At 36.8% G+C, this 12453-nt stretch overlaps 1 protein-coding gene across 5 annotated transcripts in view; it reads right to left on the reverse strand.

Annotated features, from left to right (window-relative positions):
* Positions 1-5266: 5266 nt before the first annotated feature.
* RANBP3L (RAN binding protein 3 like) overlaps positions 5267-12453 on the reverse strand; it is a 45888-nt gene continuing 38701 nt past the window's right edge. For all 5 annotated transcript variants that reach the window (XM_047730662.1, XM_047730661.1, XM_047730664.1 and 2 more), the window contains 3 exons: positions 11546-11688; positions 7758-7947; positions 5267-6146 (listed from right to left, as the gene is read on the reverse strand). In XM_047730662.1, the coding sequence (XP_047586618.1) occupies positions 6103-6146; positions 7758-7947; positions 11546-11688 (377 nt within the window). In that variant the 3' untranslated portion in view covers positions 5267-6102. The remainder of the gene's footprint in view (positions 6147-7757; positions 7948-11545; positions 11689-12453) is intronic.

Consider the following 12453-nt stretch of genomic DNA (forward strand, 5'->3'; position numbering starts at 1 on the left):
CGGTGCGCCGGAGCCCGGGAAAGGTGGGCGGGGAAGAGCGAGAGGCCTCTGGGATGTGGGTTTTGTTTGTTTGTGTATCAGTTTCCATCTACGCCTGCGCAGTGGCCGCTTCGCCGCTCGGGGGCCCGCCTCCTGCTCCACCCCCTTCCCTGGGTGGGCACCAAACCCACCCGACCGCCGCCAACTCTGTGGGCCAATCAGAGCCAGCTGCGGTTTCGGAGCCCGAGGAGCTGCGGGGATTGGCTGCGGCCGGAGGAAGGGCTGGAATTCTATTTGGCGATTGAGCTGCTTTAGGAATCCAGCTGGAACCGGTCTGAAGCAGCGCAGGGGCTCCGTCTGGGGTTTCGAGCCTCTGGCGGTAGAGCAAGGCGACCCTGGGCGCCTCCTCGCTTGGGTTTCCTTACTGCACTTTATCGGCTCGTGTAAAACTAGATCCTCTCATTATCGCGCACAAGACCGTATTCTTTATTCCTTCGTTTAACCAAATCTAGTCGGATGGCCGATATGACCAACGCTGGGCTGGGGGGCCAAGGAGCCTGACCAAGGACCATCTGCACAATTGGTGCGGCCCAGTGCAAAATGAAAATGCAAAGGTTCTTGCTTAGAAATTATTAAGTACTGCAAGATAGACCGCAGTGAGCTGAGTGCCTGGCCCATCGAAGAGTGGTGCCTTGTGGGACTGCTCAAGTTATAGTCCCTAAGGACAACCAAAAACTGTCAGCTCAGAGGGAGAAAGACAGGTCTTTAAGGAAATTAGAGGAAAATGGGTAAAGGAATCCGGCGATGTGGAGCATTTCTAGATGGGGAGATAAGATGGAAAAAGTGGATGAGTCAATAGAGGAAAGTAAGAATGTTAGTAATTTGGACTTCCTTATATAGGCAGTAAGTAGTTAGCTTTTTGGAGACTCTTAACTGGAAAGAAGTGAGTCCTGCAAACAGTGATGACTGCTTGGGGCTGTTGAGCGGATTGGGAGGCCAGAGGAGGAAAGAGACTTGCCCCTGTAGGAATAGTTACACATGGCCCTGGGTTGACTTAGTAGGAAGCGAAGTGGAAGAAAACGCTCTCATTGGCAAGGGGAGAATCAAATGGCAGTCCACAGCCTACCGTTCATCCCTCCTGCTCCTTACATCCACTTGCTTGGGCCCCGTCTTGGCTTTTTTATAGTCCTAGCATTATCAATAACTAGCCTGGGGACTTCGGGCAGGTCACTTCATCTTTCTGGGCCTCAGATTCCTCATCTGTAAAAGGAGGGTGTTGCGCTAGAGTGACTCCAAGGTTCTATCAAGCCCAAACTGATCATAAATCTGCACTCTTCCTTTTCAGCTAGCAACCACCACCAACGTTCATTCATGGGTTCATTGAATATTTATGGAGTTCCTCCTGTGTGCCAGGTAGTGTATTAGAATAAGAAATAACACAATGAAGGCTGATGTCTACTTTTAGTAGGTCACTGATCCCTTCTGGTCTGGAACTTTGCCTCACAGCAGGTGCTAAGAGTGACTTGCAGTGGAAATTAAGGCCCATCTCTTAACTTCTGTGGGGTGTGAGTTACTCATGTATAACTTGAACCTTCTCAAGACCCTTTCGCTTCTCACTATTCCAACACCTTCTTATTGTGAAGATTTCCACAAAGAAACAGCATGAGCAAGAGTATGGAGCAATGAAGGGCGCCTGGGTGGCTCAGTGGGTTAAGCTTCTGCCTTCCGCTCACGTGATAATCTCAGGGTCCTGGGATTGAGCCTGACATCAGGCTCTCTGCTCAGCAGGGAGCCTGCTTCCTCCTCTCTCTCTCTGCCTGCCTCTCTGCCTACTTGTGATCTCTGTCAAATAAATAAATAAAACCTTAAAAAAAAAAAAGTATGGAGCAAAGAAATAGCAGTTCTGAATTGCTAGAGAATTTAGAGGAAGGCAGGCTGCAGCGGGAAGTAAGGCTAGGGAGGCAGATAAGGGGAAAGTCATGGAAAGTGTTAAATCCATGCTTAGGAGTTTGGCTTTTATCCTGTATACGCTGTACTTGTATTTGAGACAAACAGATGATACTGAATTATACTATTTTCCTACTTTCATGAAAATATTGGGTCTTACTGATACAGAAATTTAAGGTTAAAATTAAATATAAAAGAATTTGGGGCATCTGGGTGGCTCAGTGGTTAAGCCTCTGCCTTCGGCTCAGGTCATGATCTCAGGGTCCTGGGATCGAGCCCCGCATCGGGCTCTCTGCTTGGCGGGGAGCCTGCTCCCCCCGCCCCCCTCTATCTGCCTCTCTGACTACTTGTGATCTCTGTAAAATAAATAAATAAAATCTTTTAAATATAAAAGAATTTTAAAAAGAGTGTCAAAGCCACTTAGTTTTGACAGGCACACTTAGCTTTGACTGGAATTTCTTGGAAGAAACAAGCAGAGAATAAATACCTGAAAGATACTCAACCTTAGTAGAAATTAGAAAAATACAAATTAAGGTAATTTCACTGAAATAGTCTTTTATATCCACTAGCTTGGCAGAAATTAGGAAGATTTGGTGAACTTCTAATTGTTTGAAAACGATTATATCAAGTCTTTATTAGGCTACATATTTGCCAGTTATTTCAGTAACTTCTCCAATGCCACAGTTTCCAAATATCATCTCAGAAACTTTAAATGTGTTCATGTATTCCAGTTTGTCCACGGCAAATCTGATGTCAGATTCCTGCAGTACTGTGGGTATGATTTGTCCATCACAAAACAAACAGAAGTGCTTGCATTCGTGGATTTAATACAAGTTTCAAAACCCTCGAACCACTAAAACAATCCGTAATGTAACTGAGTCTCAAAAACTCAAACCCATCTCTGGCACAGCTGATAGACTTTTCTAGAGAGTGGGCTTACCCAACCACCTGGTAACCACATCTCAGGAAGCTTATTTTTCTCAACATGTTACAGGGAAAATTATATCATTGTGATATTCACAATTTGAGGATTTACAAAGGTTAAGAGATACCCTTCCAACCCATTTCACATACATTCTAACTCTAGGAAAGATACACATACCCCCCTTTTTTTAATGACATCCTCATATTCTAAGACTTGTATGGGATATTCATCGTTGAGGTCAAAAGATTCCTGGCTTTGACAGTAATGGATGTAAAATAATATTTTAAGAGAGAACATTTTGATGGCCCATAATTAAGCTGAATAACTTAGTAGAGTCTAAAGTCCTGTTGAAAGAGAAGAATGGTCAGGTTATATGAATCTAAGATATATAATTAGATATAATATTAAATATATAACTAGTATATTTGGGAAATATTGAAGTAAATTTTGACAAAAAGCAGCTTCTATCAAAATCTAAGATGTATGCTTTGAAATCATTTCATAATTTATGAAAATGATTATCATGTATGATGATCTCTTCACCTTACAGAAAGGTCAACATATGTAGAAAAGCCAAAAAGAGGAAGGTTAGATGAAGATATAGGACAAAGAGAAATAATAAGATGTTTTTACTTATATTATCCCTCTAAAATATTACTAAATATTTGCATAAAGATTATAAGAAGGAATAGTAGAGTGGATAGAAATGGTTTGAAAAATCATAACCTAAATACCATGTTTCTGCTGTTGGTAACATGTCATAATCAAGAAATTTTCACTTTTTCTCTCTGCCTTTCTGATACTCTATTTTTTATTCTATTGCACTGGCATTAATGAGTAAATAAATAATTGAAGTAGTCTGATTTTTTTTCTGCTTGGTATATGCAGTACAAGGAAAGTTAAAGTACAAGGAAAATGAAAGAAAGAAAGAAAGAATAAATTCAAATGATATTAAAATATCTGAAGCATTGAGAAAATACTGCTTTATCTCCACCCTAACGTGAGCACAAGAATGAACATGTCAGGAAGATAAAGATCTCTGTTCTCTGTTTCACTTTAACAATTTAGTGCAATGACAATGTTTCCATATCAGCTAAGATCTTATAGGAAAAGAGAACCAATTAATTTCTTCTCCAGATGTCTTCCTGTTTATTTCCACTTCTAAAGAAAATTTTCCACTGACTTTGATGTCTTCAGCATCAGAGGCATTTTTAGGAGTTAAAAAACCCAACCAACTTTAAACTTTTGCTTTCCCATTGTTTTTATTCTTCCTTTTATGCTAGAGCTATTCTTTGATTTTTTTTCCTTCTCTCTACCTTTTCTGTATTCCTCTCTCACATTAATTTTTCTTTTCCATTTCCTGAATCATTGCTTATTTTAGAAGGATGCTGTATTTCTTCTATAGTCACTATAATGAATGAGCCTCTCTCATTCATATGAATGAGCTAACTTTTACTAAGTTATAGGGAAAGAACAAAACTCTGAACAACTTATATACTAATGAAATTAGAGTCTAAAAGAGTTAATTAAACTTTCATATGCCAAACTGTCAGGCATTAGCTCAGGTTTGACCATACCTATGTGTGTATGTATGTGTGTATGTATGAATCTACCTATCTATATCTAAATAATTGCTTTTATTACTATGAGAGGTACTATAGCAAAATAATGTGACTTTAAAAAAATATATAATCACATGTGTATATCCAAATGAATATTGTTCTTCAAAGTAGCATTTAGTGAAGATAGACCCATTATTCCAAATATGTTGTCATTGTTCAAAAAATTTTCAGAAATCATTTTGGAATTGTAAATCCTATTCCCTAGTTACGGACTGGATGTTTATGTTCTCCCCCAAATGTATATGTTGAAGCCCTAACCCCCAATATGATGGAATTTGGAGATGGGCTTTGGGGGGTAATTAGGGTTAGATAAATTTATGGGGGCAGGGCTCCCGTCTAATGGGATTAGTGCTCTTATGGGAAGAGACATTAGGGAGCTTGCTCTCTCCCTGCCTGTGCTCCCATGAAGAGGTCTTGTGAGCCCTGGAGGCAATGACAGCAGCCTACAACTAGGAGCTGAGAATAAGCCTATTGTGTTAACCCTTTGATCTTCAACTTCTCAGCTTCTAGAACTGTGAGAAATAAATTTATATTGTTGAAGCTGCACAGTGTGGCATTTCGTTATGGCACCCTGAGAAAACTAAGATGCTTCTAATAAGGGAATATTTAGAAATCATGATCAAAAGTCATTTTGAAGTCATAGGGTGATCAAACTGGATTGAAAAATGAAATATGGCTAGAAGCCCTAATTTTTGTGTGTAACTCATAAAGTGTCTCTGAGACAAATCTCAAAAGAGGAGCATCAGAACTTTGTTGCACAACTGTTGAAGTTACTATAGTCCACCACAGTAACAGCATTTAAGAACAAATTTCATTTGGGTATATATGAATATATTTGTTTTTTTTTTTTAAAGGTCTCTATACGACTATACCCATTAGACTATTAATGACAATTTAATTACATAAAGCAAAGAACAAGTTAACATAGTTTACTTCTTATATACTTACTGTGTTTTACATAGTTAATATTTTGTTCATCCCTTCTACAACTATTGGATGCTGGACTGTTGTCAAGCATATACAAGGTGCAATGGATACAAGTCCAAGAACAATACTATCTTTAAAGGAATTGATACCATGAATATATAATCTTAACATATTAGTAAATCTAAAGGTTACATGAAAATACACATTTCCCAGAAGAGAAACATGACTTAATGAAATGTTAGTATGCAGTTATACTGTTTTGGAAGAAATGACTAGAAATCTTGTAAAATATTTGTTTTATGACCAGACAATGTATGACTGAAAAACATTTTACTTAAACATTTATCAAATACAGCAATTTATTTTAACTATTATATCCACCAATGTGATGAATAGTCCAAATTAGTTATCAAATCCTATTCTAAATTAGCTTCTTCAAAAATGATAAATTTTGAACTTCCAAAGTCCGTGTATTTCTTCAATTCTGTCATTTTCTCCACAATAAACAAAATGTAAAATCCTGCAATTACTAAACTATATAAGAGAAAAATCTTAATTGCAACAAATTATCTTTCATGAACTTTGCTATAAAAATTCTTCAAGGAATTAATAGGATCTTCTCATTTCGTTAGGATGGCTTAGTATTTTCAGTAAGGTGACCAATCCTTTTGTAGATGTTGTCAGGTTTATGGTAGATGGTGCTCATGAACAGGCAACAGACTGTCTGTGAGTCCACCTAGAAGGATCTGTGATATAAATTCAAAATATTATAAAATGTTATATTCGGATTACATTTAATATTGAACACAACTGAACATGAATATGCATGACTATGCTTACTATGAGGAAATGCGATATATAGAATATACATTTTATATGTAACATTTGGAAATGTTACTAATTTTAAACGTGACATTTCAGATAATTAAACCTTTCCTTAATTCATGGGCAACAAAGTTTAAAAAAATAGACTTTTTATTGCTTTCCTAACAGTTTAGCATTTGTATGTAACACCTCCTGGAGAAAATACCAGGTGAAAAAAGAAAATGGCAGGGGAAGGATGGGTTCCTATGATTGACATGTACTTTGCATTATTTCCATTGTTTCTCATTTTGTATGAAGAGAGTTGAATAATCCTCTTTCCTAAAATGGAATATAATAAAATACAGATTTCCTAAGTGTGACTTTTGTTGATGAGAAAATTTTGCCATTTAATCCTATTTCAAATTAACATTTTTGATGGATACCAATTCATTTTCCAATAGACCCCATTTTATTGACAATATATGCATTATAAAAGATAATTTTATATATAGATCTCACACACTTTAAAGAACACTTTAAAGAAACCATTTGTTTAATAGTGACAAGAAAAATCATATTCACGTAGTTGTCTGGCTCACTTTAGTCAAGCAGTTTATATTCCTGGGCTGCATATTCTGTGCATTTTTCTTCTTGATTACATTCTTAGGATTAGGCAAAGGAAGATATTTCATCAAGTTTTGCACATGTCCTGTGGTAGATTCTTAAACTATGTATGATTAAGTTACTTTTAAGATTTAAAATGATTAAAGGTTGGAAAAATGTTAATACACTGTCTTTGTAAGGATGTTACTCAGTTCTTTGTAGAGCAGAATTCAGGCCCAAATGAAACTATTACTGAACATACTTGGCACCATTTATATAGCAAAGCTGGTCTTATTATTTCCTTGACCATATTTCTCTCCAAAAATAATGATAAATTTTTGTTTTAAATCTATCATCAGGACAAGCACTGAAACCTAAAAATCTACTAACAACTGGTTCCAATTGAACCTTGCTCAATTCATGAATCTTGACCCAATAAAAAAAATAGTACTGCTTGCCATAGGCAAAAAAAAAGTCATTGAGAATAAAGCAGTCAAATTCCAAAAAGGAGACAAATAGGAGTCTCAGTATTTCAAGTCAGATCTGTCTGGTGGGCTTCATCGTAATGTGCTTTTACCTTTATGATGTATTTATGATTTCTTCTATTATAGCCAATAATAGGAAAATGAGAACAAGTGAGAAATATGAATAAATGGGTTAGTTTCAGTGTAAGTCTTCAGTGTAAGACTTTATGGCATTTTTATTAACTCTATATGCAAATGACATATGGGCATCACAGTGAAGAGGAATTTTGGCAAAATCCTAATGAAGGCCATACACAGAAGACAATGACTTCCAAACCCATTCCTCTGATCCAAAGAGCTAGGACTCTAATTCCCATCCGCTTTAAATAGATAAGTTCCACTTTACAAAAATCTAGTTCATGTATTAGGATTGTGCAGAAAATTTCTTTCTTAAACCACTGACCTAAGAAAAGAAAAGTTATTTACCTGATCTATTTTTAGTGACTTGGAGGAAATCATCCTCATCCTCATCACAGCTCTCGCAGTTTAATTGTTGCAGGATTGATTCTGACTGGCTTTCAGCTTGATTTACATCTTTCTGTTTATTGAAGCTCCGAAGGGCAAGGAGCCGGTGATGTATTGCTGCGTACAGACATCCTATGTCTTTGGCGCTGGCCTGCATGAAGAAAATTAAGTTGTTAAGAATATAAATAGGGCACCTGGGTGGTTCAGCCAATTCTTGATTTCAGCTCGGGCCATGATCTCAGGGTCTGGAGATCGAGCCCCATGTCAGGCTTCACACAACTCAGTGTGAGTCTGCTTGAGAGTCTCTCTCCCCTTCTCCCTCTGCCCTCTTCCTGCCTCCCCCAAATAAAGAAACTAAAATTTTAAGAGTATAAATAACTGGGGCACCTGGGTGTCTCAGTGGGTTAAGTCTCTGCCTTTGGCTCAGGTCGTGATCTCAGGGTCCTAGGATCGAGTCCCGCATTGGGCTCTCTCTACAGTGGAGAGTCTGCTTCCCCACCCCACCCCCCCACTTTAAAAAAAAAAAAAAGTATAAATAACTTAGCAATAGCCACATTTTAGAGATTTTTTAATCTTTCACTATTAACAAGGAAGGGATCAAATGGCATAAATCTAGACTATAAATAACCCTAAAACTTAAAGAGCAAAAAGCCACTCATCTTGAAACAAATTGAATCTGAAAGTGATAATCTTATAACAGGTCCCAATTTGTGCATTTTAAACTGAGAAATGAAATTCTATGATTTAAAATTTCTTTTTTTAAGATTTTATTTATTTATTTATTTATTTATTTATTTATTTGTCAGAGACAGCAAGAGAGGGAACACAAGCAGGGGAATGGGAGAGAGAAGTAGGGTTCCACCTGAGCAGGAAGCCTGATGCAGGGCTCTATCCCAGAACCCTGGGATCATGCCCCTAGCCAAAGGCAGACACTTAATAACTGAGCCACCCAGGCACCCTGTGATTTAAAATTTCCATTTGAATTTAAGACTATCCTTTCTCCACTGTTTTACACTGTAGAAAAGTGTAGGGTGGATGAAAAAAGACTGCCTTTCCTTTACATGACTGTGTTTAAACATTCTGTGCAAGCCTCCCAGCTCAGTGGGAAAACAGAGCTCATTAGAGCAGTCTGTAATATTGCATCACAGAAATTCAGTGTGCCATCCATTGGGCCACAGAGCCACCCTTACAATATTGTATCAGAAATACATCAGAAGTCCTTCCTCTCAGTATTTTCTATGCTGTTTTTATGGATGCGATTAATATAAAAAATGATGGTAACAATAACATTGGTATAACAGTTATGGTTACTCCATTCTTTTTTTTTTTTCAATCCTTACAATAAAACCATGAGTGAATTATTTATTTCACCTCTATTAGCAAAAGCACCCAGCACAAGTATTCAGTATATACTCATTTCCCACTTCCCTCTACAGAGGAGGAGATTATGGCTCAGAAAGGTACAATGACTTGTGTGAGTGAATATAGCTAGTCCGCAAATGACTGGGCTTGAATGCCAGATCTTTGCCATCAAAGTCAATGTTCTTTTTAGGTGACATGGCAGCGGTTTACTTTTTTTTTTTTACGTTTTCACAATTTCAAAGAGAATCTAGGTAAATTTTTCTCTTTGCTAATCTTCCAGAAAGCTGTCTTACTTTTCAAAGCCAAGAAATTGAGGGTTGAACAAACTACATGCCAACTTTTTGGGAGAAGGGTTAAAATTATATTTTTTCATTTGAATGTTCTTAAGTTTCCTTAATTACTTTGGGAGAAAATAACTAAAAGTTAAATAGAATATTTTTTGTTCCTCATATTGTGCTAAATGTTATATAGTAAATGTTGAGAAAATAATTATTGACTTGACTGATTTCATTTTTTACAATATATGCAAAGGTGTAATTTTTTTCTTAGTAAGTTAATAAATACTGAAAGAGTATTTGCAATTGAAATATAAATACTACTCTGTCACCTTGACTTTCTAACATTAAAATTTAAATATGTTTTCCACTAGTTAACATATTGCCTTTTGCCAAATTCATTCAGAAATATCCATTCAAGAAATTCAGAACAAGAAATTAAAAATAAAATCACAATGATATATTTTTTGAATAACAAATTTTCAGTGCTTAAAAGAATTATAATTCCCAAGAAGTACCATAAGAAAATGCTGGTGAGAATGAAAATGGATTCAGTTTTTCTGAAGAGAAATTTGTCAAGACAAGTCAAAACCTTATCCCAAGAAAATTAACATGTATGTACACAGAGAATTCCTTACAACTTCCTTGCAGAATTTATAGTAACAAAAGACAGTAAATTACCTAAGTACTTAATAAAGTAGAATTAGTGGAAATAAATTAGGGTGCATAATAGAATTCTTTTCACCTGTTAAAAGATTTCTTAAAGACCGAACTATTTAATGACATGAAAACACTCATTTTCATTCATGAGTGAAAAGGTTACATACATGTACTTCATAATCAAATATTAGCATTCTTATCTATTCAACCACTTTATAAAGTATATTACTATTATCTTTATCTGGCAGATGAGTAAAATCAAGTTCAGAGATCTAAATGAGCTACCTGCAGATCATACAGTTTGTACAATACATACATAGGTACGCACACACGTATATGCTAAAATATATGACAAAAATGTTAGTAGTGACCATCTGTTGGATAGGAAATTGCGGTGATTTTTATTTTCATATAGTTTGCTTCTCTGTAGCAGGTATCCTACAATTTACAGAGTCAGCGTGTGCCAGATATCGAACAGCACAATCCCATCTTGGCTATTGGTCTCGGCCGCAGTATTAGCAACAAGGAGGCTGCTTTCCTTGCTCAAGGTTGGGGGACCCAGCCGGGCAGAGTAATAGGGATTGGCTCCCTAAATGATGAACAGCGTCTGGGCTTGCTCTTACTCTAACATCTTAATAGTCAGCATCACTTACACCTAAGAGTACTCTTACTGGGAGTTAATAAAACCTTTGGTTTTTCATCATTGGGCACTTGGCAACTTTTTTCCCCCCCAGTACTATATGGGAGCTAATTTACTTGTACTGTTACCCTCTGCCTGGGTCACATGAGTACTCAGTCTTCTGGGTCTCAGCCTATGTAGAAACCTAGCCTTTTTTCTGGTCTGATTCCTGCCAGCTCTCTCTCTTTTGTGCCTGGATCTTGTATTTGAGGTCAAGCATTCTTGCTGCCAGGAAAAACGAAGGCTGTGCTCCCATCCTGTTACCTTGGAGACTGACTCATGTCCAGAATGGGAATTTGCTCTTGGACTGTTTTTTTTTTTTTTTTTTCCTAATTTACTAGCCCTGTGTTTTTCCATTTCTCACTGGTTCCTTTCTAGTGATTGCAAAGCCTTCTTAGTTTCAGCATTCGGTATAAGTGCTGGGCTGTGTATTCCCCTGGACTCCTAGGAGCCCATCTTGACAACAGTCCCTTTGGTAACTTAGTAAGATTGTTGATATAATTTCAATGGTAAAGAAAAATGTGAAGGTTTGAAGCATATATCAATACCAGTGTCTCAGGACATATACCAACTGATTATCATAGATTTTGGTGTCAAGCTATAAATTTCATATAAAATTTAAAACTTATATTAAACTGCAAACAACCAAAATCAATGGATGACGTTTGTTTGTTTTTTGCTAGTGGTACAGGTTACAATGAAATTAAATTTGCAATTGCAGAGACCTAGAAATGTAGTAGAGTAATTCTCTATCACTGAACTTTGTTACTTACCTGAATTAAAAACACTTTGATGCTATAGTCTTCTAAATCAGTAGCTGTTATTCGCAAATTTTTGTGGTTCGCTCTTTGGATCTCCATTTGAGCCCAGAGTTTGCTATTGAGAATCAGCCTCAGGCTGCCTTGATTGCGCATAACTAAAATGGGAAGGTAAATATATAAGAATACAGAACAGTGGATTCCTTGACCTTCCTGGGGAATGTGCTATTTTTGAAAGCAAAGTCAATCATTACAGTTGTTTTTCAGACTGTATTTTCACTATGAAGTTGTAATTTGGCTTGATTATAAGTTGGTTTTCCAACCAAGCTGTATTATGTTGGAGGACTATTTTTAGCTTAAAAGCTGGAATTTATTTTTTTACTATAGTATTAAAAAATGATGAAAATTTTAGAACTCCTTTGAGGACCTAGTGGTCTGAAGAATATTTATCCAAGAATTGCTTACAGTGGTGAAAACTGGGCTTTAGACATTCAAAAAATGGAAGTAGCGAAATAAATGATGACATGGCTATTCAAGATAATATTATGAACCCATTAAGAATTGGGAAGAAAGAGAATTACTGATGTGGAAAGGTGATCATGATATACCATATAAAAGAAAATCAAGGTACCCAGCAATGTAAACACCATGCATCACAAATTTTGGCAGGCAGTAGAAAGAGTGGCGTGGAACAAGAGTAGAAAACAACTAGCATCCTGCCTTGGGAATAATGCTTGGTTGGGTTATTTGGAAACCTATTTGCCAGTTATAGAACTGAAGACCCAGTTCCTATTCTTTTAGTCTGAATTCTGTTCCTTACTGGGTTCTCGAGCTCGATATCTGAAGCTCAGTAAACATCCATATATGTGAATCCAACTTCTACCAAGGGTCCCCTCCACAGCTTTGACTTCCCAGTGTTGACC

Source organism: Lutra lutra, chromosome 5, assembly GCF_902655055.1.
Source record: "Lutra lutra chromosome 5, mLutLut1.2, whole genome shotgun sequence".
NCBI classification, from domain to species: Eukaryota; Metazoa; Chordata; class Mammalia; order Carnivora; family Mustelidae; genus Lutra; species Lutra lutra.